Genomic DNA, 27809 nt, shown 5'->3' with positions numbered 1-27809 from the left:
TGTATGAGAACGTGAACGCGCTTTGCTCTGAACCCGCCCCGCCGGTTTCCGTTCCTTAGCCGCTGCCGGAGTTTGGGCCCGTAGAAGCATAAGGAAGCAGCGCCGGGGAGACGCAGGGAGCCCCTCAGGTAGCGCGCGGGAAGGGCCGCGGAGCTTTCCCCGTGTGGCGAGGGTGCGCCGGGGTGCGGGGAAGGAGAGACCCGGGAGCCCAGCAGGGCAGACCTTGGCGCTGTGCGGCCGCTCCCTGTGCGGCCTGCCCCGCCCGCCCGCGGCCGCTGAGGGAGCGGGAATCTCCGCCGCTCTTCCTGGTGAGGCGCTTCGAATAGGAAGTCCAGTCCCATCTCCGCTCCTCCCGCGCCTGTACATCCACACGCGCACATTTGGGAGAAGGGCTTGTAAGTCTAGGCAGAGGTAGGGGGAGCCGAGTCGGTGCTGTGTGAGTGACGGGCCCCGACAAGGGCTTTATTTTCCTCTCGTCTCCATCCTGTGCGAGAGGGCTCTGTCCCCGCCTTCCCCCTTTGGATAGAGTTCAGGAGCTGTTTCTTTCAGGAGGAAACAGGGTCTTCAGGTGGGCCTGAAGCGTCTTACGGATTGTCTTTCGTGGTAGACTTTTTTCGTCTTCAAATATGCTTCCTGCCCCTTTTATTCGGGAGAGAATGGATGGTGGTTCCACCTCTTTTGTTGACCTCTCCTCCCCATTTCCTTTTTTTCCTTCTTTTCTTTGTTGAAGACAACATAAGTTTTAAAATCATATGAAAGTGTATAAATGCTAGCTCCTAGATTCCACATAAGTCCTAGAGCTGCAAAGGTGTGTATCATCCATCCTAAAACCCTATAGGACTTTTTCCGTTTTGGTTTATTTCTTGTATTTCAGGTAAATGGGCCCTTTTTAGGGCCCTAGAAAGTGTGTACATATTCTGTGCAATCTCTGTAAGTAATATTTAAGTTACAGGCCTATGAAAATGGAGAAAAGGCAATCAGTGGGTGAGTGAGTGATGTAATGTTCTAAGAAGCCACGTTTCTACAACTTGTGGACTAAAAATCTCCACTGGACAGCTTCATGTATGCCATACCTAAAGGGATCCATGTTGAAGGGAGGTTGTACTAAGTAATACATTAAAGCCATGTAGAAAACTACTGATTAAGACTTCATTTCAGTATTTTTTACTTTAAAGAGAAAATATTTACCTAGAAATTAGTTCCAATCCTATGTTTCTATGAAATAAGCTAAAAATGTGAGGAGGTTGATTATGCTGATGTAAAGCGGTTGTCACTGCAAGCTTCTGCAAGGTAACTGAGATTTAAAAATGGCTCCTTTCTCTAATGTATGTAATGTAATGACCTCAGGCTTGTGAGATCTACTTTGGTTTTTACTAAAACTAGATAGAGCTGGTGATTCTGCTCAGGCTATTGTTTCACTTTTGATCAGTGAGATAAAATGGAATGGGCCATCGTGATTGTTCCTGGTCACCCTCCTTGACATTGCAAAGCCCAGTCAGCTCTCATATGTTCTAGGTTACAGAAGGCAGTGAAACAGACTAGATGACAGCTAAAGTGCAGGTGGCAAAGGTATGGTTTTGAAGTCAACCAAACACAAAAAACACATAATCATGCCTACTGTATGGGTGGTGCGAGCAGTAAAAAAAGGGCTTGTTTTGCTGCTTACATTATATCCTTAAGTAGCCATCTGGTGGTGCTTTTTAAGGAAGTTTAATGCTGCTAGCATTGGCTTCAGAAAACAGAGCTCTAGCCCCTTTGGAAACCTGTTCTGATTCTTTGTAAGGCACTTTGAGAGTAAAATCACTGTCTTCACAACGGTGTTGCTACATTTAAAATGGTGATGTCCAAGACTACATCTTACCAAATACTATAGGAACCCTTTCTATTTTTGTGTTCTAAGGGTGTAGGCAAGATGTCTGCACATGCACACTCAACCACATGCCCTCTTGATCCTTGTCTTTCTTACCTGATTAAAAGTACCAAAGTAGGTTTAACTGAGTACATACTGAATATGGTAAATGCATTCTCAAGAGAAGAGGTGCTACCTACTGCCTTGAAAGAGGTACTGTAGCAACCACTCAGGTTGGTTCACTCTGGACCATACTGTAGCTGACAACTACCTAGTCACAAGTATCCCCTTTGGTAGAAGGTTCTTGAGAGAGTTGTAGTGCAATAGTTGCAAAGTCCAAATTTTGTTGGACTGTGCCAACTATATTGACCCATTCTGTCTGGGTTCAGGCCTAGTTTTTATGCTGAACCAGTCTTGGTCATTCCAGTGGATGACCTTTACTGGAAAAAGAATGGGGGTATGCTACCCTGTTGCTCTTTTAGACCATTGGCATAATCGGCAGTGGTATCCATTAGTGCAAAAATTCCCAACTTGGGATGCCTGAACCCCCATACGGTGCAAAATGACATTTCGGGGGTTTGACAAAGAAGAAGAAAGGCTGCATTGTGATTTGCCAAAATTGACAAATTGTGACTTTTTCACCAAAAAATTATCCCAATAATAAAATTGTTATTTTGTTTGCTTTTGGATTCGTTTCCCTTTTGTCATTCAAGACAAAATCTAGGAATTACCTGAATCCACAAGCAGACTTGCGGATTGCAATAAGTGAAAAAGTTCCACATTTTGACAAAATTGTGAATGAGAAGACGAAACAAAGAAGTCACTGAATTTTATGTTCAGTTGGAACTGGAATTGATTGGAATTGGAATCGTTTGGAATTGAATTTACTGTTTACAATATTTCTAACTGTTCATTTATATTTTAATTTTATGCAGTAAGTTACTTTTGAGTTCCTTTTTGAGTACACAGTACTGTATGTAGTTCAATTTGTGGTTCAAAAATTAGAAATTTGACTTCTGTATCTTCAAATGTGATATTACTTTTGTGGGGTGGGGTGAGCATAAACATTTTCTAGAGGTGCAGGGCATAGAAAAAGTTGGGAACCACGGTATTAGTGATACCAACAGGGCTGATCTCAGTAGTTCCAAGGGACTGTTCACTAGTCCCCTGGCTTTGGGTACTGCAGGATGCTATTCCCGCCCCCCATGCTGTTTAATATTTATATGCAGTTGTCAAGTGCCACTGTAGAGCAAATCAGTACAGTGCCATCAGTACAGTGATGACACCCTGCTCTTTCTCTGTAAAGTCTGAAATAAGGGAGGATGTGTAAGCCTTGAATTGGTGCCTGGATGCATTGGTGGACTGGATGAGGGACAACAAACTGAATCTGACATGTGGCAAGACAAGGCATCTGTGGTTGCATGGTTCCTATGTCTGGGAACTGGGTCAATTGCATTCTTTATATGGGATTACACTCCCTCTAAAGAAACAGGTGCATATTCTGACAGTTTATTGATCCAGCACTGTCACTAGAGACAGGTGTCTTGGGTGAGTAGGAATGCCTTTGAACCAGCTCCAATGGATGAGACAGTTACGGCCATTCCTAGATAGGATGGCTTGATCACAGTCATCCATGCATTGGTAACCTAAAAATTTGATTATTGCAATTTATATGTAGGGCTGCCCTTAAATATTGGTCTGGAAGTAGCGCATAATGTCACAACTAGATTGATAATGAGAACAGCTTATGAAGCCAGCACATTGTAGCTATGTTGAGGGAGCTGTGTGTTGCCTGGCCATGTTTAAAGTTGTGATACTTGTTAATAAGCCTAAACAACTTGACAGCAGGACATTTAAGACTGTTTGGGCCACTACTTGTTTGATGGGCTCATTAGCAGTACCTTCCCAGTGGTACCCATGTTTTTGGAGAACCAGAAATAAGGCCTTTTTAATTATACTCCCTATTGTCTGGAATTCTGCCACTACAGATTGAGTGGGTGAAAACCCTTCTAGACTTTCAGACCAATGGAAAATATACCTCTTCCTACAGGCATCCCCAAAAATCCTGCTCTTATGCAAGGTAATCATGTCCTCTGTATAAATAATAAAGATTGCTAAATAAACTCCAAGATCCAGTAATCCACTAGGTATAAAATAGTGGGATGGGGGAGCAATCACATCAGTTACAATCAGAGCCAGTGTGGTGTAGTGGTTAAGAGCACACAGGTCTGGGACTCAGACAATCTGGGTTCTGGTACTCAAGCTTTGAAGCCAGCTGGGTGACTTTGGGCCAGTCACAGACTTCTCACTCCAACCTATGTCACAGGATTGTTGTTGTGGGGATAAGATTGAGAGCAACAGGTAGAGAATTATGTAAGCCACTTTGAGTTACTCAACACAGAAAAAGTTGAACTGATAAATATTAAGTATTGGTAATCAAAACAATAATTGACAAAGACCTGCCCCTTGCCCAGCAGAAGCCAATCTTGAGCATCTTCTTCCAACCAATGAACCAATCAGTTAAACCAAGAGGAACTTTTCTTGCCTTTATTATCATGATTTGATTCCCTTGAATTGAGTACAGCAGGCTACCTGCCTTCAAAAAAAATCCTGAAAAATAGCCAATAAGCCAATTTAATTGCCTTTACTGAAACTTTTTTTGCCCAAGGATTGTCCTTATGCTCACTTTATATACAGTAGGAGTCCCATAACCAGGGAGGATGGGTTCTAAGCCCCACCGGCAGATGCCTGAAGCCACGAATAACAGTGAATACTATTGGAGTATTGCAGCCTGTTGCACTATGGCAGGCAAGAGGGAACAGACAGCTGTGCTCTTCCCAGCTGCTGCCATGGCCAGCCCAAAATTGTGCACCACCACCCCCAGGACTGAGAATGCAGCTGTGTATGAGGCTTGTGACACAGGATGAGCTTCCTCAGAGCAGGCCACACTTCAGTGCCCTGGGTCTTGTTTTTGAACTGCAGTTGAGTAAACCATGGCACTTGAAACAGTGGGTATGGGCATTTTACCGTACATTCATATCTTGTTTAAATATATCCATTGGAATTTTTACTGTCCATGTGATGTACCTTGTTAACTTCTTGAACTCATTGCCCTGTATTTGACTTTTGGGTATGTAATTTTTCACCCAACTTGCACTGAATTGTTTTTATCTTGAGTCCATTGGTATTCCAAATGATATGTAACTTCACAAATTAGGGTGGTTCATTGAAATCTCTCTTAGAATGGAAAACAATTGTGGTGCATTCTCTGGACATTCATTCTTTTCAGATGGTTAAAGTCCTAGTGTACTCTAGAACTTCAGTAAATCATATTAACATTGACAGATGACTTATGGTGAAGTCCATTGTCAGTGCTTTTGATGGAAAAGTACCTTCATTTGAAAAATGCAGAATGCATACAACTGGGAAAGTAAGAATCGCATTCTGTTCACACAGAGGCCTACCAGATGGCTATGGGAAGTGTGCAAGCTGGCCATGAGGGCAGTAGGACTCTTTCCCATTTCTTGTGCCCCAGAATTTGGTATTGAGAATCTTACTGTATCAGGTAGCCTATAATTATAATAGCTAGTAGGCATTATTATCCATTGATTTGTATAGCTATGCTCTGTATGAAGAGGTACTGCCTTCTGTTTATCTTGACTCTCTCCTACCTTTCAGTTTCATTGGATCATGCTAGATTCTAGTATTATATAAAAAGAAGAAATACTTATCTCTTCATTTTCTCCGCAGCATGTATCATGTGTCCCCCTTACTTGCTTTTTTTCTAAGCTAAAAAACTCAAAATACTATAATCTTTCTTCATAAGGAACTTATTCCTCTTCCTTGACTTTGTTTGTTTGTTTGTTTGTTTGTTTAGAATATTTATATGCTGTCCTGTCATGAAGGCCTCAGGATGGCTTACATAAATAAAACAATATAAAACATAATACAAATGAATTAGTTGTCCTTTCCAGCTCTACAGTGCTCTTTCTAGCTTTTTTTTTTTGGGGGGTGGGGGGATGTGACCAGAAAGATACACAGTATTGCAAATAGATTCACCTGAGGGATTTGCATAAAGACATTATTGGACTGGCAGTTCTATTTTCAATTCTTTTTCTAATTGTATACCATGTGAAATATGTCTTTTTCACAGTAAAGGTACACTGGGCCAAAATTTCAGTCAAGATACCCACCACAATACCAAGATCCTTTTTCTGGTCAACTGCTGCTTCAGAGCCTATCTACATATACTTGGAGTTAAGATGTCTTCCCAACGTCCATCACTTTACACTTGCTTGCACTGAAAAGCATTTGACCATTTAATACAAGTCCTCTCAGTTTGGAGAGGCTCTTTCAGAGTTTTTCCCTCTGAACACCACCCAGATTGCTTTGATGGCATTGGCTTGAACACTTCCAATTTAAAATAATTCTACTAGTATTAATAGTAGGAATATAAGGCCCAAAGGAAAGAGTTAATAATAGGATGGTTATTTGAATAAGGCTGCAGGTGTGAAAGCAATTCAGATTATATTATGCACATTTTCTCCCTGATCCATTGATGTAGTACTTACTGTAGGTAGCCTTTGAGGCATAGACCTACATCCAGCTCTGAATGGACTGTCTTCTCCTTTCAGAGCCCACTTGCTATGCCTTCTGTAAATACTTCTTATCAGGTTAGCAAGAGAGGGATAGTTTTTGTTCAGATTTTTTTCTTGCAAAACATCTTCAGAAGTTTTAAAGCAATTATAAAACATCCCTAATTGAAAAAACTTAAGAAGTTAAGTGTATTCTGTTCAACTTACCATAGACATCTTTTCAAAAGTTAACTCTTCTGACCTGCCAAAAATTGGGGTAGTTAGTGATGTAATTAATACCAGTTAATTCCCCGCAGGAAACTTTTCAGCTTGGAGGAGACTCTATGGGGATTTTATAGTGACTTACAGGTATGTGAAGAAGTATCACAAGGTAGAGGGTTGTGACCTGTTCTCCCTTGTGGTAGAGACATGATCCAGTGGGGCAAAGCTAAAGGAACCAGGTTTTAGGTTGGATGTCAGGAAGTACTTCCTGACAGTTAAGACCCCTAGGATATGGAATAGGCTTCCACAGGAGGTGATGGAGGTCCCATCAGTGAGGGTGTTCAAGGAAAGATTCGACTCCCAAATGTTGGGTATTATATGAGTAGCGCCAGCTTGTACTAGATGGCCCAGGAGAGCCCTTCTGACTTGCTTTGCTTCAATTTTGTATTAGTATGGCCAGATATTTAAAACTATTTTAATATCTTTCCTTAAAGGGATTTCAGTGAAATATCTGTTAGAATGAAAAACAACTCTGGCACAGGTAAACTGTCTCTCAAGGTGCATTCTTCTCATGTGTGATGCACAAGTACAGAAAATTATAATTCAGTATATTATCCATTTTTAAATCAAACTTTTTAGCTTGTTGACTTTCTTATATTACTAGAGAATATGTTGGGTCATTTCTGCTGAAACCTTCAAAGCCGAAGGAAGGTGCTCAGTAAGATTTAAAATGAGCAGGACTACAGTGCTCTGTATAATTGTCACTAACCAAAGCAAAATATACTATACAAATCTGCATGTTACATATTCAACACTTTTGGAGAGGGCAAAGAATTTAGCTTACTATGCTACAACATTGCATATATAGAGGATATTTAGCAAATATTCAGCATATCTGCTTCATTTTGATTTTTTCCTCAGATTTTAAGTCATGAGCAATCAATTGAATGTACAGGTCTATATATAAACTCTTCTGTGATAAGCTTTGTGTGTGGATAAGTAAAAGCATTATTTCTCAGATGATAAAGATGCTGCACTTTTTATCAAAGTTCCCAGTTCCTGTAGGTTAATAAAGAGGGAACTTCACTGTTAATTCAAGCAGGGATTCCTTTGTGTGCTGCTTTCTCTCCCAATGAAGAAGGCAGACTGCAAGTAGAGGATTCATCTTTGCTCAAAGATAACAGCAGGGATTTTTGTCCACACTAGCTTAGCTAGCCCCATACCCTCCCCAAAAGGGGCAAATGCAAAGCAGGGAAAGCCGGCCAACTGAAGCGCTAAATAAAGGAGTGTTCCTCCAATTCAGGATCTTGTTTGGGACCTGGAGTTGCTGTGCTGGGAAAACATACACATAGCAAAGTCAAGTATCCAGCAAAAACACCAGGTGGAAGAGCTCCAGCAAAACTTTGGCTGGGTACCAAATAATATCTTACACATGGAGGGATGGATGGGAGGGTCATTCATCCCCCCATCCCATCCAAAAAATTTTTCCCACCCCTACTCTGGGATAAACTCTGTGATCAGTGCTTTAGAAAGATCCATTGTGCAAAAGCTAATTAGGAAGCATCATGTTTCCAACCTAAAAATTTACTTATCTGATATCTCTGATTCATTCAATAAATCTGTGCAGTTTGCTGTTTGAATTGGCACTTGTTGGGCATACAGTTCCAACACTAGAATACAGTGTTCTTTTAGAAAGCTTTTATGGCTATATGTAGACATTGAGATAAGAAATATACCTTAAAGCAGCCTTCCCCAATGTGGTTCCCTCCAGATGTCTTTAACTACTGCTTTTTTTCAGCTGCTGTCAGCATGACCTGTGGGTGTAGTGATGGGAATTTGTACTTCCCATTTACAAAGCTGGTTTAGATGTGTTCTGCTGCCATTTTTTCTATTAATAGCAACAAAACATTTAGTATAGGGTATAATTCTCCTGTCTATAATGTTTGTAAGCTAGTGTTATGTGGAAGTACATCTTTTATCGAAAACTGAAGTGAATGTGTAACTTTATAATTTAGGTTCAGTTACTGCACTTACATATAATGTCTCATAGTAGGGACTGCATTTGTGCTTTACATCTCCATTTTGTGGATCTTGTTTTTTCCAATACTTAATGAACACAATCTATTATCTGGGAAGCTTTCATTCAGACTAAACTGACGGCCTGCAGCAAGTGAGAGGGGGAGACATTAGATGTACTTCCTTCCTTAAGTATAAACATCAGGCAATGACTCATACTCACAACAGGCTTTTGTTGGCACTAATATTTTGTTCCTCTACATCCTGGATGAGTAGAAGTTAGACTGGAATCTATCGGGAGACCTCAACGTATCTTTCTGTATGTAGATGAGCAAGGACACCCCTGCCCTAAATTATATTATGCAATGATGGAAGTTTGAAGCAACTGAGATGGTATTTTTGTGTGGGACCATGAGCTTCGTTTTTAATACTTAAAAACAAACTCCTGGTCTTCTAATTCTTTAATCCTAATTGTATGTCTTTGTGCACCAGGCTTCAGTTAGTGAATCTGGTTTTTTTGGGGGGAGGGGTGGGGGGGTTAGGACAACAACGGTGATAATCCTGTAGGCCTTGAATATTAATATTCTCAGAATTGCTTAGAGCAATAAAGTGCCATTTTATATAGGTTAGTAGCTTTAGATATACTGTTTCTTGCTTCTTGTTAATAGATTTTAAAGAAATTTGAGTGAATTCTCACTTAAAACAAGTGTACAGTCTGTGTGTATAGTAAGGTGTTGTTTTCTTAAAATATAAAAAAGTGAGTCAATCTGCGCAGTTTGCTTGGTTGTCAGATATTAAGAGTGAACTAATCAGATTGGGTAAGAGATGCTCTGTGCAGGGCTACCGTTAATGCTGATTCAGAAGCTGCAACTAATCCAGAATGCAACAGTGATGTTAATGAGTGGGTTGCCTTACTGTGCTACCCTGTGCTAAAGGATCTGTACCAGCTGCCAGTCCGCTACAAAGTCAGTTTTAAGGTTTTGGTATTACTATACAAAGCTCTATACAACTCAGGGCCAGGATTCCTCAGGGAATATCTCCACCCAGCCAGCCTCCCACATTGCTGTGATCTTCAGGGGAAGCCCTGTTGCTTGTGCCATGAGCTACATATTTCCATTTGGTGATGACATGAAAATGGGCCTTCTTTGGAGTGCTACTCAGTCTGTGGAATTATCTCCCCTCTGAAGTACATTAAGCCTCATCACTGGTGTGATTAGGCATTTCTTGAAAAAATACTTGCTTGATTTTGTTATTCCCTAGCCATGAGCTATCTTTATAGCTGCCTCTTAATACCGCTGCCTGTATGTGCACATGTGCAGGGAGGTTTTGTGTGTGTGTGGCAGTGGGTTGTTTCAAATGCAAAATGTAAAGTGGTATATCAATATTGTTAATTAATAAGATAAAGATATGCCAGCAGTGAATTCAGAGAGCTAAATTATATAAAAGGTGATCAGAACTTTGCAATATTACTGGAAGAATTAATTAAAAGTAGACTACCAAGTGAAGTGCCTAATCATTTCTTGAAGTCTTCTGATAAATCCTTCAAACAGATTATATATCAATCTTTTTTTCAACTTCAATTATAGTCTAAAACAATATCCTTTCAAAAATATTTTTACTACAAGGCTTGCTGTTTAAGCTAATTCTCTTCGTATTAACTATTTTTAGTCTAGACAACAGTGACTTTATTTATTACAGAGCTGTTGTATTCTAAAATCCAAGTATCCTTGCCTCCCATTTTGTCAAAATAAAAGCAGTTTATGCTGTGGTTTAAACTGCTTCCACCCAAGAGTAGGAAATGTAATTTGCAGCACTAATTACAGTGGCGTCTCAGTCACTGTTAAATCAGCCTCTAGGCACATAACATCCAAATAACACTCAACTAGTTCTGCATCTCTAATGTAGTTTTAAACTAGAACTTCCTAAGCAGTAGGCCCCTATACTGAACAGTGCACTACTTTTGAAACTCATGGGGTTTCTGAATGCCATTTGTGATGTGGTAAGGGAAGTTGACCTTTCAGTTACCCTTTCTTTTTCTCTTGTCATATACAAATGCTGCTCCTCCTTAGAGTTCACACCCTATCATATCTTCACTCAACTAAAATTTTAACTGATCAGGCTATGTAAATGCAAACATGAATTAACTTTTTCTCCTGATTTATAAAGTATTAATACGTATTTGTTTAATTTCATAAGGGAGGAAAACTGTGAATTGGTTAAGACTACAAAAACCATTTAAAAATTACTCTGATATGTAATGCCCATATGAGTAAAAGGTAAAGTTGCATTGGGTAAACCTCACTAATATCAGACCTATATTTTGGTATGGAACATCAAAAGAAATTTTAAAACTGTACATTATAAAGCTGACATAAGCCATCGAAATACCACACTGAAAGCAATGTTTGTTCTTTCCTAAGTTTTTAATTTAGAAAGCTAACGTAGCATTTGGCAACCTACAACAGTTTATGTCATGCACTGGATTTAACTACAGGAAGCAGCTTTTAACTCACAGACAGCCTTTTTTCTAACTCTTCATATCACCCAGTGAGTAATAAAGATGGTATTCTGCAAATCCAACAGAGTGAAAATATATATTATTTTATACTATTAATGTTAATTTACTTGGCCCCATATTTGCAAAATACTACAAAAATTCATTCCATTTTTAAAGTATTTAGGACATCATCCAAAAGAAAAGAAAGGAAAGTATTTATAGAATGAAATCATGAAAGCAGTTGGGCCAATAGCAACCAAAATGCAGATAATTAAAAGCCCACTGTCAGATATGTAGTATCGTGTAAGCCTCTTTTCCTACTTGTATTTCTTTCTGCACATTCCTTTTAGACCTGGAGATGTGAAGTTCTAGGAAATTTAGGGAAAACATGTTTTCCTGTTCCATTTTTTCCAGAGAATTATTGCATATTAAAAAATTAAAAAGTTTGTGAAGTATTTCTCTTGAAATGCTTTTTAAGATGTATGCAGTTTAGTGGAATTTACTCTCAGGTAAATGTGCATAAGATTGCAACTTGGGAATAAGCGCCATTAAATAGAGTGGATTTTACTTATAGATATGAAACCAGGTGGGGGTGGGGAGTCTCTGTGGGAGATGATTTACCCAGAAAAGCAGCCTAAATATAGAATTGTTCTGTAAATTTCATAAGTATGACAAATAGCGATGAAAATAACTCACTTTAGGTTGCTGAATCAGTAAAATAAGCTTAATTTAGATAGGAAAGGGAGTGTTGCATATAGTCAATTTTCCCCAAATTTCATTGTTTAAAAAAAGAAAAAAGAAAAACCAGAGGAGAGGCACATTATTTTCCATGGCTTCAGAATTTTTGGAAATCTTAAATCTCTGGGCATAATCACAAGTTGTATTTTGTAGTTAATCTGCAAGTGGTGATTTTGCCACCTCATTTTTGCCTTGGAATGTTTATTTCAAATAGTTCCCTGAAAAACACAAAACTTGCGGGCGGACGGGCGGGGGAGCATAAATCATACAGTTCAGAATATTTTGCTGTTAATCTGTATTAAGGACACCTGGCAAATGCTAGACTTTTTTAGTTCTGTAAATTGTGGTCTTCAGAAATTATGATTTATAATGTTTTTGTAACAGCCTTGAAAATTCAGAAAGTTACCAGCCCACCTGCTTTTATATGCTATGTTAGTTATTAGTAATCTAAAGCTTCTCTGCCTGACCATCTGAAGTCAACAGCTCTGGATCTTCTCAGATGGGAGGTTGTACTGTTGATTGCAAGCATGGAGGAAGATGGTGGGGATTGTTTCCCATTATTTTGATACTAGCTGGATCATCCTGAGCACAACTTAACACACCAGAGAATTCATTAGTCCTGGATGTAATCTAATGCTTAACTTACTAGAGCAACCAGGCAAGTTGGTTATGGTGCATTTTGTAAATGAGGTGATTGGACTTTATTCTCATGGTTCCATATTTTATTTCAGATTATTTCAATTATTTATATTGCAATCATAAAATATATTTTCTAAACAACAATCCCAAGAGGGAAGATTCTTGCAGATTGATCTTTGATGCAGCTTTAGCACTTCCAGTTACTTAAATATGGAGTGGTTTAGTGCAGTTTCCAAATATATACTATAGCAAACTAAAAATTATGCTGCAGGCCCAACTATTAAACTTAAGAGGTGCTTAAACTTATTGCTCCTTTTCATTCTCTGTTGCTAAAGATGGTCTTCTCTGCTGTAAAAAAATTCATGATAGGATGCAACTTTTCTGGTACATTTAGAGAGGGACTATAAATTGCACATAGCACTAAATGTGTAATTTATTTATTTATTTATTAAAACATTTTTATGCCGCCCCATTCGCCGAAGCCTCGGGGCGGCTCACATCATTAAGTTAAAATAATTATAAGTTAAAATATAAATATTAAATTAAAATACAACAATAATTGATTCTGCATTCTGGTTTTTTCCCACTGTGTAGGAGAATTGACAGTTCAGGGGCCACTTTTGCCTGTTGTCTCTGTAGCCTGGTGAAATTCAGCACAGTTCTGGATTCATGTGTAATGAAAATCATGATTAACAACCCAGAAGTTACCATTCAACCGCAAAACTAAGGTGCTCTTTCTGGGTTATTCATAGTTAATAGATAGACTGTTAGCAGAACTGGATTTGCATATCACAGCAACCCAAAATTCAGCAGCCCATAGGTTAAATAGGCCCTGGATTATCCTTTCATGTTAATTATTTTCAGAGATCTTGGAGTCATTATAGGTGGTATTTATGTAATGTGTATAAAAACAGTGTAGAAAGGGTTCTCAGTCCTGGTTTGTGCAAGGAACTGGCCACTGGACAGAGTGATGGTCCTAGTGAAGGTATTTTGCAAGAAAGATAATGGACACATTTGCACATAATGTCAGCAAATTGTGAGTTAATTCACACTTTACTAGGGCTCATGCCACTGCCATTTTGAAAATGCCATCTTCAGTTGCCCCAATTAAAATTTATTTCATAACATGTAAACTCAGGTGCTTTTACCCTGTTTAGATGTGATGGGAACATCCAGCAGCAAATTCAATTAACTAATGAATTTGCTGGGATGCTTCCTGTTTCTATTAATGTCCCTTAAATGGCACAATTGAGAGTTGTTTCCATAGCATATGAATAGGAGCCCAAAAAGTTTTCATAGGGTACAGAACCCCAAGTTAACCCATGGCTTGTTCAGTAGCCCATTATTTGACATCAGACACGATTGTTACATCTGAAAAGAACCTGCAGGTTAATCATGCATTAAAAACTACAGTTAACCTAAGAACTAATTATAAGTTTACTATGAATTTTATAATTCACATTAATGCATACTAACCAAGCTCAAACATCATGAATACCTTCCAGTAGGGCAATGGGAGGATTAGGATTAACCTGCCAAATCATGGATTAATTCACAATTTTCTGCCATTACATGCTAACTCAGTCACAGAAGCATGAGCACGTTGGATTGGATGTTAAAGCCAGGTTAAAATTGGTGCAGCATAGGGCCACACAGTGGTGGCTGGATTGCAGGGAAAGCTGTATGAAGTGAGACTGCGGGAACTGGATCTCTTCAGCCTGGAGAAGACTCCTAGGGAATCTGTTGGCGACATACAGATATGTGAAGGAGTGTCACACAGAGACCTGTTTTCCCCTACAGGGGATGGCAGGACTTGTTCCAATGGAGCAAAGCTCAGGGAACCAAGGTTCAATTTAGATGCCTGGAAGTACTTCCTGGCATTTAAGACCCCTAGGGTATGGAATGGGCTTCCACAGGAGATGGTTGAAGCCCCATCATTGAGGGAGTTGAAGGATAGGCTGGACATGCACATGGTAGGCATGTCATGAGCAGAGCTGGCTGGAGCTGGGGGGTCAGACTATATGGCCTGGGAGGCACCTTCTGCCTTGATCTGTTTCTATGTTTCTAAGTGTTTCTACTTTGTCCATAAAATCTTTTTTTTTTCTTTTAAGTGAAAATTTTTGGGAAGGGCACCTGGACTTTTTTAGGTGCAAGATTTTTATCCTCTAAATTAGTCGAGTTTCACTTAACAGTACTACAAAAATTAACATATAACTCCAAAATAATTATCTCTTGCCTCCAGGATTTGTTTAAACCTATTGAATAATGAATCTTTGTTATATTTTAATAAGTGATTTGTTTCTCTCCAGCAGCTATGGCAGCCATTCGGAAAAAGCTGGTTATAGTGGGTGATGGTGCCTGCGGCAAGACCTGTTTGCTCATTGTATTTAGTAAAGACCAGTTTCCTGAAGTTTATGTTCCCACAGTATTTGAAAACTATGTAGCAGATATTGAAGTTGATGGAAAGCAGGTGAGTACCCTCTTCCTGCACTATATTTGTTTGTTATGTTCTATAGTCTGTGTGGATTAGCATATACGAAATTAAGAGTAATACTATGGGTGGGATCCAGCAAATTACCTCTGCAAGTGGAAAGATTCCTTCTGTTTGCAGAAAGGACCAAGATCCAGCAGAGGCTTCTACTAAAGAAAGTGCTGGGGAGAGACAATTTGCACTGATTTCTCCTTGCCACTGCAGACCCCTGTACCACTTCCCACACTGTTCTGGTGGGGTCCCCCAGCTTTCCAAAGCAGCTTATTTTGAGACTACAAGAGAAGGAAGAATTAGCAACTTTCCTACTCTTCCATGTAGGATGTTCTATGAGTGGTGTTTCATTTGTAGGATTAATAATGGGATCCAGTCCAAGAAAGCTTCACAACTTGATGTACCTGTGGATGGTTACAGTATAACTTCATGTGTACAGTGTGAAATCTTTAAGCATACACAGAGTCAGCACCCCTTGAAACCAGTGGGACTGAGATGAGAAAAAGTGCTTAAATTCAGTCATAAATCACCTGTCTAAAATGTTTTTGTATTTTTGGTAGTCTGAGTAAATAACTCTGTTGCTAAATTGAAGATGTAATTAGCTGATTGTTAGGATGCCCCCTTCCAATCATTTGCATTAAATCATGTAAAATAAAAGGGAGAACATTATGTTCTGGATGTTGCTAAAGTTGGTGAGGGTATGACTTTTAAACAGCTTAGTATGAAATGCTGGCCATACTATATGTATGAATCAGAGCAATTGCATGGGTACCCATTGGTAGACAAACAAGTTTTCAGTCTGTGCAATATTTCCAAGATATATTCTTTGTTACTATATTCATGACTTACACATTATTCTACCTATTCTAACAGATGGATGGAGTTTTGGTGCAGACCTTGAACAGTGTTGCCTATTATTGCCTTGCACAAATACTGCTTTTGAGAAGAATTCTGCCTTCAGTTACATAATGGCATATTTTTAGAATTCTAAAGAAGTATAGATAAGCAGAACTAGAATCTCTTTTATTATTGATCAACTATTACAGGGGCTAGGGCAACCTTCCCCAGCTTGGGTCCCTTCAGAAGTTTTGGACTACTGTTCTCATCAGATCTAGCCAACATGGGTCAATGAAAGTTGACTGTCAAAACAGCTGGAGAGACCTAGGTTTGAAAAGCCTGGACTAGAGACTACTGCTCAACATAGAATTTGCGGGGGGGGGGGGGTAACCCCTTTCCAAGCAGTTTCTTGTTTTTATAATTGATCCTCCAGATAGATGCTGCAAATGTACAAGAAACAAAGTGTTAGTGGGAAGGCAGCATTGTTTCACCAAAGCCGGAGAAGATAATTTCAAATTATATTTTATGCAGTTCTGTAATTAAAAGAGAGAAAAGTAACATCATTCATGAAACTGCACATAATTAGATTCTGGCTACTGCAAAGAAGTATTTGCAGTAGTTGATCTTCTCAGTCCTCTCCCCACACAAATCCTGCCAAGTCTTTTCTTTCCCTTGGTTGTGCCTGTATTTAGAAGTTGTTATAGTGACAATTCAATGAGAATAAGATCCCCCACAGCATTTTTAATAGACTTGATGCTATTTCTCACTTGTTTGTACTTGAGCAAAGATACCTCAGTACAATATATGCATGCCTCATGTCAGTTTGGAATAGCTTATATGTAAGTTAATTGCTGCTTTTCCCACCTGAGATATGAGGTTTTAATCCTTTCCCACTTTAGTATTTCACCAAGAACAGCACCAGTTTAAAGGTGTGGACATTTTCAAATGAATCCAGGTACATGTGTATCATAGTGTAAAATTGGAAGCAGTCCTTATATTTTGGCTTAGTTATACTTCTTTGAAATAATTTTCAATGGTGCAGAGCCCTGAATGCATATGAATTATTAAGCATATACTGGCCTTAAATGTGAAAGAAGTTTCTAATGAACAGTTAAATTAGATTTTTGGACAGGGAATTAAAAGCACTGGAAAACAAATGATAAAGCTTGTGGTTCCTTTGTTGTGGTCATGTTCATAGTAACAGATAGTGATGTGCAGCAGAAAATTTTCTACTGCTTAATTTCTCTATGGAAAATGTTGCATAGAGTGACAATGGATATCGGCCAATTGCAGATACAATATTAGGCAAGTATGGGAGAGAATGTATATGTGTGTGCATGAAGTATATAGATCTGTGTGAAATTGAACTAACAAGTAATGACAACAAGGTACCCCACAACCTCAGTGGAAAAGAGCTAAAATATTGAAATAGATGTGTGGTTCTCAACATATGCACAGTTCTTACAAAAATGTATTACTGTACCTTTGTTTTCTTAAATTTAAGCAATGTAAGAGAAATGCTGTTTTTCACTTTACAAGTATTGACCTAAAAACTCTATTATACAATTCAAATCCCTTTATGTGTGCTTAATTCTTCCTCTTAAACATTTGATGTATTAGGACAAAAAGCTACATGGATACTTTTTAAGCTTTATTTACTAATTAAAAGTAAAAGAAACATGATAAATTTAAATCATTCTGTAGGTCACCATAAAATTTTCAACCAAACTAAAATTTTTCCTATGCAAAATAGCCCAGATCACTGGTAATAGAATAAGTATTTGTTCTTTTCTCTTTTGCTTAACCTGCCTTTGGCAAGAATCATATAGCATTCAAAAGGAATAATTAAAACTTAAACTGGAAAGTTTAAGCTTTTTTGAAAATCTAACTAACAAAGTTCCTCTAGAACTCTCCTCAGTGCCAGCACCTTCCTTCTGTTCTTATCACTGTTGAAAATAGAATGGGGTACTTTTTTTTAATGAGCTGAAGGGTCATATGGAGAGAGGCATGCTCTGAAATCTGACCAAGATCCTTCTGGATATTCTGACATGATCTTTCAGAATATCTTGACAGCATTTATGTAAATACTTTCCATTTGGCTGAATGCCCTTGTTTTTCCTGTAGGTGGAGCTGGCCTTATGGGATACAGCAGGACAAGAAGACTATGACCGACTTAGGCCTCTTTCATACCCAGACACTGATGTTATACTTATGTGTTTTTCAATTGATAGTCCTGATAGTTTAGGTAAGTAGATGCCTCTGAAATGCATGCTACATTCTCTAAATCGTAATTACTACACTGTAGAGCTAAAATGTCAAGTAACTTCATTTTCAATAAAAGATTAGTCTCATTTATACCTAAAATAAGTATAGCTGTGAATAGGATTTGTATTTAAAAATCCCTTTTTAAATGTACCTCTTGACCAGTAGTGGTTAGTTTTTTAGAGAATATCCACATTCTACACTTGTCTCTTAGATAGCATGCAGATATTAATCTCATGGAACTAGACCACTTTTTTAGGAATGGAGCTTATATCAAGCACCAAGTTGTTATTTGTGAGTAAAACTAGGCTGGGGAAATAACAACAGCCTCAACATAACCTCTTTCATGTGATGGGGTTGTTTTTTTTATAGGATCATGCCCAGAAAGAAACAAGCAGGTCTTAGTGTAAATATGTATGGGATTCATTTGTTTCACCAAGGAAAGCTTGGTAGGCCATTTCTGTTTCATCAGCTAACTACATTTTGAGAATATGAAAAACTATCATATACACTTTTGTTGAAGGCAAGTACTCCTTTTCCACCTTTATGTGCTCCAAAATTTTAGCACTACCCCCACTAATTAGCAGCTTTAAGATATTTAGAATTTGAATATAAATTTAAAAGCTCAGATATGAATTATTCTTTTCATATGAAAGAGGTTTTTAACATTTAGTAACAGTATCAGGTGGGAAGGCTGCCCAGGTTTCCTTAGCCAAATTACAGAATGTTAAAGGAGAAAAATATACTCAAAAGTTTCTATAGATATGTCAGAGTGAAAACTGAAACAAATTGACTCTAATGCACACAGGGTTGCACTGGAGAAAAAAATCTGCCTAAATGGCACAGGGCTCTTTCTTCAGCATTAATAGTTGCATTAATGATCCTAAGAGTGTTGTGGAAATCCCAAAGACCTGTTTGGGATGCTTTAAAACTAATGTTGTCACCTAAGTTTTTAAAATAATTTTCCAACCCTGTTTTTGGTTGTCATGGCATTTGGGTTAAGCAAACCATGAGAAGCTCTACTGATTAAACTGCTGCTAAGTCATGGTGAGGGAAAAGAAGTTACTAGGTTGTATCTAGTGGCATCACTCCACTAGAGTGCTGCTGCTGCTTGCAGAAATCCTATTTTTATCCTTGTTCAAGTGTCAAATCCAGTGCTCCAATTTTGTTTCCACACACAGTTCCACAACTCAAGTTTCCATGCACAATTCCAAGTATTGCTTGCACTCATTCAGCTACTTGTGTTGCTAGCACTTGCACACTCAGTAGTGGAACTACCTCTTGTTCTTTTTCCACTAGCTCAGTACTAGATATAAACCACTGTTTCTGTGCCCGAATAAAGGAATTTGTTGTACACGTTGGCGAAACCTTAAACGTTTTTTGAAGAATAGTTTGTGACAATCATTTTGTTTTACTGCAGAAAACATTCCAGAGAAGTGGACTCCAGAGGTGAAACACTTCTGTCCCAATGTACCCATCATTCTGGTAGGAAATAAGAAGGATTTGAGGAACGATGAACACACAAGACGGGAACTGGCCAAAATGAAGCAGGCAGGTCTTTTTACTTGTTGCCTTGTCTGTTTATATTATATGTCACTTCATTTTAATTAATAAAGCAGTTAATTTGGAAAGTACTTATGGGAATATGTATAAGATGCTCTGGGATGTGTTTTTAAAAGCTTATATTCTTGTTAGCCACACATGTACCATCAAGAATACGTAAAAAGGTATTTTTATAAGCTACCTTGCTGTTTAATTCTTATCACTTGAAGAATCCTGAGCCTACAGTGGCCAAGTTCAGACATGACAGCTCACACTCTGGCAGCATGGATGAATCACCCAAGACCTCACAGAGAAAACCAATTGTAGGTTTTAACCTCTTCTTCCCTCATCCCACCATAATCTTCCTGCAGGTCTCTTAGGAGACTTCTGAGGAGGAACAAATCTTCCTCCTCTTACCTCTGCTGTGCTAGCCATTTCAGGCTCACAGTATTCCCCCCCCCCCGCGCGAATTTCTGTTTTTGAGGGCGATTGTCAAAAGTTGACGAGCCCACTTTGAATAATTATGAATTGGCCACCAGGTACCCCAGCAGTAACTTAAAAAGGTTGCTTGTAAATGCCCAGGGTTTTTAAAAGATATGTATGAATATGTGCACAAAATAATTTTTAAAATGTTTTAAGGTTGAGCAAAAACACTTGTTCACTTAAGTGCAGTTACTTGTATTTCAAGCCTCAGCTGGCACAATGTCAAGTGGGGGTGCCTGTTGCTAAGGGGCAGTGTGTGCCTACTCTGGACATTGCCCAGAAGAGGCTTTCAGTCCCACCTTTTGGCTTCCCTTACTGCAGGCAAACTGTCAAGAAAAGACCAAACTACAAGGGATATGTTGCTGAGAAAGATGTGTGTTTTTTTTTTAATTTACACCACCTTTTTGACAAGATCTTTCTCTTTATTCCCCCCCCCCCCCCCCCGTTAAGCTTGCATGGAGGAGCAAATTTTGGACCTTGTCCTGAGCTTCTAGGAACTTGGGAAAGGCTAAATATACAGTCTTCCCTTTTTAAAGGGAAACAGTTGCTGTCAAGCTATTAGAGATCAAACTTGGTAGCTGTCAAAACTAGGGATCCCTGCAACCTTTCAGAGTGGTTTTAGTGAGAATTGAATGAATCCAGAAAGAGTGCATCCTTGTCACCCTGTTCTATTTCTGAAATCTCTTTTTTAAAGGGACCCTGAGTTTGACAGCTACCTGTAACATTTCATTTCCCTTTCAAAAAACGGGAATGAACTTTTAGCCTTTCCCAGGTCCCTAGAACCTCAGAACAAAGGCTAACGTTTTCTCACCAGTATGGACTAAATATGGTAAGGTGGCGGTGAGGATCTTGTTGAGAATAAGTTCAAAATCCTGAAACCCTATTTCCATACCAAAAAAATCTTATCTGAGAGATGCCTGACATGAGAAGTTATGTCATGTACTGCAACAGCAAAATAACTCTGTAGAGCAGAAAAGGAGAACCTTCACCTGCAGCATTCCCCATCTAGCCCTTCAGCCTTTTTCTCAGGCCCTGCTCTCATCTGGCAGTGCTGGAGAAACCTCTTACCTCCAACAGCACTTGATTGGTGGTGGGAGCATTTTGCTGCAAGGGAACAGCAGGTACAGTTGGGAGACAAAGCTAATAAATGGCTCAGTTCTGCTCTCATTTATTTATTTTTCAATTTATTTCCTGCCTTTTTCCTGCAAAGAGCTCAAGGCAGCTTACATCTCCTCCTCCCTCTTATCCCAACAACAACCCTGTGAGGTAGGTTGGGCTGAGAGTCTGTGACTGGCCCAAAGTCACCCGGTTGGCTCCATGGCTGAGCGGGGACTAGAACCCAGATCGTCTGAGTCCCAGTCCCACGCTCTTAACCACTACGCCACACTGGCTCTGAGTAAACATGCAGGAATTCCCCATTAGCCTTGCACAGACATGATGCATATACTTATGTGTGAGAAGGTATGCCAAAACATTGCCCTGCTTGATTCTGAGTAGGCTTACTATCACTAGTCATATTTTGGGCATGCCCACGTGACCTTTAGCCATGTCTGCAGATGGAGTGCAGCCCTTAAACCTTTCCCTGGTTAGAATTAAACTCTTGGACTGAAGAGGATTCTTCATCCCTGACATAGAGCTTTTCATGTGAGCTGTTCTTTCTGGAGCTTGTTTTGTGGGATACTGCATAGTGGATAGTGCCACCTAAATGGGCCTATTAGCATAATATGTTTAAAATATTATAATTGAAATGGCCCATGATGAATAATAAAGCATTGCCCTCCATCTGTTTATAAAGGTGGGCTCTTCTTCACAGGTCTATTCTTCTTTGAAAGGCAGGATGCCTCCAAAATATAAGATTTGAGGGGTTTCTTTAGATAAGGGTAACAGTAGCTAGAAAAAATAATTTTGGTCTTAAAGTCTGCTCTAGAATAGATATTGGGCAACTGAATACTAGACTGTGAAACATCAAATGGTTCCAGAATGAGTAAAACTGCTTATTCACCGTGATAAAGCACTGTGTGGAGAAAATAGAGTGTCACACAAAGCTCATTGTCTGCCTATCATCCCCCTACAGTATGGAAAAGTAAAACTTGTCATTGTATAAGTTTAAGTCACAGTTCTCTTAAACAGTGGCTCCATTCTTGATACCAGACAGTTTTCTGGAAGTCCAAGAAATAGGTTCAGTCAGTTTATTTCTCATGTAAAATTTTGGAAAGATGCAGGAAACGTGTTAGCAATATATCACAAACTTACATAACAATCACACAGTAGCCCAAGTAGCATATCAAGAACTAGGTGTAACTGTAACTAGTCCCTTTCCACCATTGTTTTGTTCTACCTAGTGAGAAATAATGCAACAAATAATGTTGTCATGATTATTTTTTCAAAGTGGACAGAGGGAAAATAATGAAGATTTTAAGGTGTAAAAATTGGTTTCCAAAATAGAGTGCTTCTTCTCTCCTCACTTTAGTTTCCTAAGTTAAGTAAATCACAACTACTATATTTTTAAATTACAGATTTTATGAATCTGCCAACAAAGGCTCAATATTAATGGTCTGCAACAAAATCAATTAGAAATCAAAACCTGCCTCTGTGAAATCCAGGAGGAACAAGGTTATTCACAGCATCATTTACCTAGTTCTTCAGATTTTAAGCTGGCCCCCCAACTTACCAGCTGAGAGATACATTACCAATTAACTTGATAAAAGTAGGCATAAATCGTAAAACTGCAACCAACAAAAGTTACTTAAAATGATTTAAGATGATATTAAAGGTGCCACGAGAACAGTAAACTCCAAACCCAGATGGCTTCACCAACAAGTTAGGTTTTTTAAAAATTATACATACATACATTAGCCTACATAATGGGTGCTGTTACATCAAAATGTTGGAGGGGGTCTAAAAGCAAAATTACTTAAAGTCATATGCAGTGTGACCCTAAACTTATCTGAATTTGGAGAAAGATATTTAAATTTCAAAAATTGCAATGCAAACAATGTTGTTAAATTATAGCCTGAACATTGTTGAAGGAGATAGAAGCTATTTACCCAAAATTACTTATATTTATGTTGGTAGCAGTCCCATTAGCAATACAGTTAATCTGGACTTAGATACCAAGAAGATGTGTTATTTGTCTTGAAAAAAAAATCACATACCAAATGAAGCACTTGCTTCAATGTATAGTACCCTCCCCCTTTTTAAGACTAACAGGTAGGCCCTGTCACATTAAATATATTATGGAAAGATGCTTAAAACTCTACAATGGCTAAACCTTAGAACCCAATAGGTTAATGCATACATAAACTCCTGACTCAGAAAAAACTTGACACACTTGTTGCAAGTACACATAGGAATGCGAAGACCAGGCCAGAATCAAATTCTCTTGCGCTCCCTGGACTTCTTTCCCATGCTTCATCCTGACTGAGATGTGAGCCAAGACCAAATCTATGAATGCTTGGGAACACTAGTGTTTGAAGCTGGCTTCCCCTTACTCATTTCAAGCTTCCAAAACAACAGCCAGTCTCTTTGCAAAATAGCCCTTTATTGCCAGTTCACAACGAGCAAGCTGCAGCAACTGGAAGACTGCTCTGTAAGTATAAACAGAGTGTTTTGTTGCTCCCAAACTAGAACCAACTTCCAAAAATTCTCCTTTTAAGTAACAGTAGGCTGCACCCTTCTGGAGAAGGGCTGACCTCCAAATCTCTGCAGACCCTCTGATTGTATAGCTCTTGTACCCCTACACCACATATGGGGTCAGGGACTGGACAGGGTAAGGGCTTGTCCTCTCCTTTGTCTCCTCCCTTCTCTTTCAGGCCCTCTCTGTTCTCATGATTTGTGTGAGCACCTGAGGCAACAGCCTTGAGACGGCTGCACGTTCCTCTGCCCTCTCAGTTCCTGCACTTTCCATTTTCCAGCCATCATTGTCTTCATCTGAAGAGCCAGTGCAATACTGACCTGGGAAAGCGCACCAAGAATAACTATAGTTCATTCCCAATGTTGTACCAAGAACACAAAGTATGTACTTCTTTGTGCAAAGTCTGCCACGCCTCCAGTCACGCATGCAGAAGCAAAACTCCACTTGTACAGTGGGTGTGTGAATGGCTTGGGCACAAGCCAGCCTTGCAGGCATACTTAGACTCACTTCGTGCAGGACACTCGAGTGAATGCTTGGTGCAAGGTGGACTGAGAGCAGAGAGAAAGCAGGCCAAAGTCCAGAGAGCTGATTTGAAGAAATCCAACAGACTGCCACCCCCCAAACCAGATTCCTCACACATTACTACTTATAAAATGACCTATAAGACATTTCTTTTAAATACTATTTGTAACTAGGGATGGAATGAACCTGGTCAGAATCCATACCTTAAGCATTTGTGGGCTTCCTATTGTGCTCAGCCCAGTCTTCCAAAGAGAGCCAAAAAAGGGAGGAGCCTGTGAATGCTCACAGAGCCCCAATTGCACAGCAGCAACCTTTTTTCAGGCCAGGAGCTGCCCAAAAGGCAGTTCCAGCTGGCATGGAAGAAGACTGATTGGAGGGTGCTCACCAGGAAAGCATTGCCCCCGACTACTCGCAGCATTGCTAAAGCAGTGGTTGCTTCTGGCACAGCCCCTGAGTGCTTGTGTTGTTGCTGTCACACGTGATTAGCAGCTCCCCGACTACTCATAGCATCACTCTGGCTGCTCCAACACTGAGCAATGCCGCGAGCAGTTGGGGGACTGTGCCAGGAGCAGTTGCCATTTGAGTGGCTCTTCCTTGCATGCAAGAGTAGCACGACTTTATTTATTTATTTATTTATTTATTTAAAACATTTCTATGCCGCCCCCATCGCAACAAAGCCTCGGGGCGGCTCACAAAAAATACATAAAAACATGCATAAATAATAATAATAAAATAATAATTTAAAAGAAAAAAAACATTTAAAAACCCCCGGTGCATTCTCGGCTAATTTTAAAATCCTAATTAATTCAATAATTTAGCAATTAAAATGAGTTTTAAATAAAAAGGTCTTAGCCTGGTGCCGAAAAACAAATAATGACGGCGCCAGGCAGACCTCTCTGGGGAGCTCATTCCATAGATGGGGCGCCACCACAGAGAAAGCCCTCCTCCGGGTACTCACCCTCCTAATATCTTTCATGGAGGGTTCCCGGAGAAGGGCTTTCTCTGTGGTGGCGCCCCATCTATGGAATGAGCTCCCCAGAGAGGATGCCCTTCTCCGGGAACCCTCCATGAAAGATATTAGGAGGGTGAGTACCCGGAGGAGGGCATCCGTTGCTGATCTCAAGGGGCGGGAGGGCATATATTGGCGCAAGCATTCCTTTAGATATCCAGGTCCCAAGCCGTTTAGGGCTTTATAGGCTTGTACCATGCGTCTCACTCAGCACAGTAACCAGGAACTGAGCTGCCACAAAGCGCACTGGAATCGGGAGAAGAGACCAGGGAATCCAGCAGATTCCCACCAGATCCCTAAAACCTCCTACAGTACTTGTATTGCATTGTATCTTTAAAAAATAGTGCTACAAAGTAAAATAGTAATTAAAAGCTTACTAACAGTATACCACTTTGATATATTTACCTCAATTTTAGAAGGCCTCCTCTTGCTAGAAAGTAATGTCCAATTTTTTTTCAATAGAAAATAGTAGCAAAATCAGCACGTATCTCAACTGGAAGAACAAAAAAAAGCCCCCTTAATAGAAGGAAATGACCTCCTATTAATTCACTCTTCTTGTGTTTGTACAGGAACCAGTCAAACCTGAAGAGGGCAGGGATATGGCAAACCGCATCGGTGCTTTTGGATACATGGAATGCAGTGCAAAGACCAAAGACGGTGTGAGGGAAGTGTTTGAAATGGCCACTAGAGCTGCTTTACAAGCCCGACGTGGCAAAAAAAAATCTGGGTGCCGTCTCTTGTAAAGCACAGCCAAGGGAAGATGGCTGAAGCAGTGCCCCGCATTCAATGAATTTTTGAAGTGCTGTTTATTAATCTTAGTGTATGATTACCAGCCTTTTCATTTATCTATAATTTACTTAAGAGATTTAAAATCGAGTCTTGCTACCAGTATTTAGAAGCCAACCATGATTTTTTTATAATGGTCTGCATCAACTACATCTGTGCACACAAGGGTTAACTTCAACATTCCTTTAACAAAACTTTCTCTGCACTTGCAGGATATGCCTGGCGCTAATTGAAGACAATTCTCTTCTTGCTTTTTTAGACATGGGAAGAAAGCTGGTAACACTGAGAATTGGGCTGTAACTACTCCATAACTAACATGTTCTACCTGTTCAGGTACAACAGACATAGCTTTGGATGAGATCCTGAATAACTTTAGTGTTTTCACATTGAGAGGAGGGGGGGTTCTTCTGATCACTTACTCCAAGAGGTTCTTTAATAGGAAATGATATTTGGAAAATGTGCTAACTCTGAAATTACCGGAGTCTCTCTCAGCTATGAAAAGTAACAGTTCCATGGTTTCATGTTAGTTACCTTATAGTTACTGTGTAATTAGTGCCACTTAAATGTATGTTACCAAAAATAAATCTATATATCCCAGCCTAGATGTAGTATTTTTTGTATAATTGGATTTCCTAATACTGTTTTGCTTGTAACTTCTGCGTAAGGTGTTCTGGGTTTTTTTAAGAGTGTACTTGCAAATAAAGTCAAATGGAGAGTGATGCCCTTCCCCATTTGTAATTGTCCGATCCATTTGTATGACTTAAACATCCCCAGAAAGCTCATCTTTAATACCTCCTTCAGGAGCAAGGGAAAGGCAGCTGTTTTACAGTCAAGGTAACTGAATGTTTCAGAAGCTTTAAGTTAACCCCTGCTGGATCCAGCTCCAGTCTGAAAATGCAAGTTCTTGCTTATCATCTGCTGGCCAAATTCCCATCCTGTGAACGTCTTGCTGTTCTGCAGCAAACTAAACTCTCTTCTGTATTTGTTTCCAACGACTAATAGAATAAAGGCAGTTTTCTAAGCTCCCTGTATTCTGGTGTTTATGTACCTTGCTGTACTGTTTTCTAAAAATATAAACTTGCTCTGAGGTTTGAATAACATGCATTTTAAAAGAAACCAGCACTCTTCCGTTGCAGTAAAATTGCCAAAAGCAACATTCACAAACTGCAAAAACCCTCCCAAAAAATTTGAAGGATTTTACATTTTATTGTCCCCTGAATTTTTTCTTGGCTCTAGAAAAGTGCTAGCATCTTATCTTAACAGCAGCCCTCCAGCAAGCTACCTAAGCTCCATAAGGGTATGGAGTGACAAAGATCAGAGCAGCTGTTCCTCAAGGGGATCCATCCTTGCATTGCTGCCTTAAAGCACATCTAAAAAAGCAAAACTAGTCAGCAAAGTAACTGGGAGGTGATTCCTTAATAAAATGCACCAAGCAACATCGCAACTATATCAAAGGTATTCAGTTCACCACAACTCTGATTCCTTTACACGTCCAACTCTGCACACTGTACCTTTGATCAAAAATCTTGCTACTCAAGCAAGACCATTTTAAGAATGCTTTGTGACATTGCCCAATAATGGGGCAGTCCACTTCCAATTGAGCTATCCCGTTAATGTACTCGGCAGTGAATAATCCAGACTGCTAAATGTTTAAGCTATAGTTGACATTGTGGTAATGTTCAAAAAGTCTCCCCAGTTTGCTTTTGTAAGCAAGTGA

At 39.4% G+C, this 27809-nt stretch overlaps 1 protein-coding gene across 2 annotated transcripts; it reads left to right on the top strand.

Annotated features, from left to right (window-relative positions):
• RHOA (ras homolog family member A) lies at window positions 1–27113 on the top strand. Of its 2 annotated transcripts, none has more exons than XM_044451254.1 (5): window positions 1–128; window positions 14848–15005; window positions 17979–18099; window positions 19537–19667; window positions 25876–27113. In XM_044451254.1, exons 2-5 carry the CDS (start codon window positions 14850–14852, stop codon window positions 26047–26049), a joined length of 582 nt encoding a protein of 193 aa, XP_044307189.1. In that variant the 5' UTR covers window positions 1–128; window positions 14848–14849; the 3' UTR covers window positions 26050–27113. The 2 variants fall into 2 exon arrangements, with proteins under 2 accessions (XP_044307189.1, XP_044307190.1); XM_044451255.1 differs by having other exon boundaries at window positions 16–128; window positions 14845–15005.
• The last annotated feature ends 696 nt before the right edge of the window (window positions 27114–27809 follow it).

The sequence above is a fragment of the Varanus komodoensis genome, unplaced genomic scaffold (genome assembly GCF_004798865.1).
Source record: "Varanus komodoensis strain SLA01 unplaced genomic scaffold, ASM479886v1 scaffold6_2, whole genome shotgun sequence".
NCBI classification, from domain to species: domain Eukaryota; kingdom Metazoa; phylum Chordata; class Lepidosauria; order Squamata; family Varanidae; genus Varanus; species Varanus komodoensis.
Note: the sequence above shows the minus strand (reverse complement) of the source record. Positions and strands in the feature narration are given on the sequence as shown.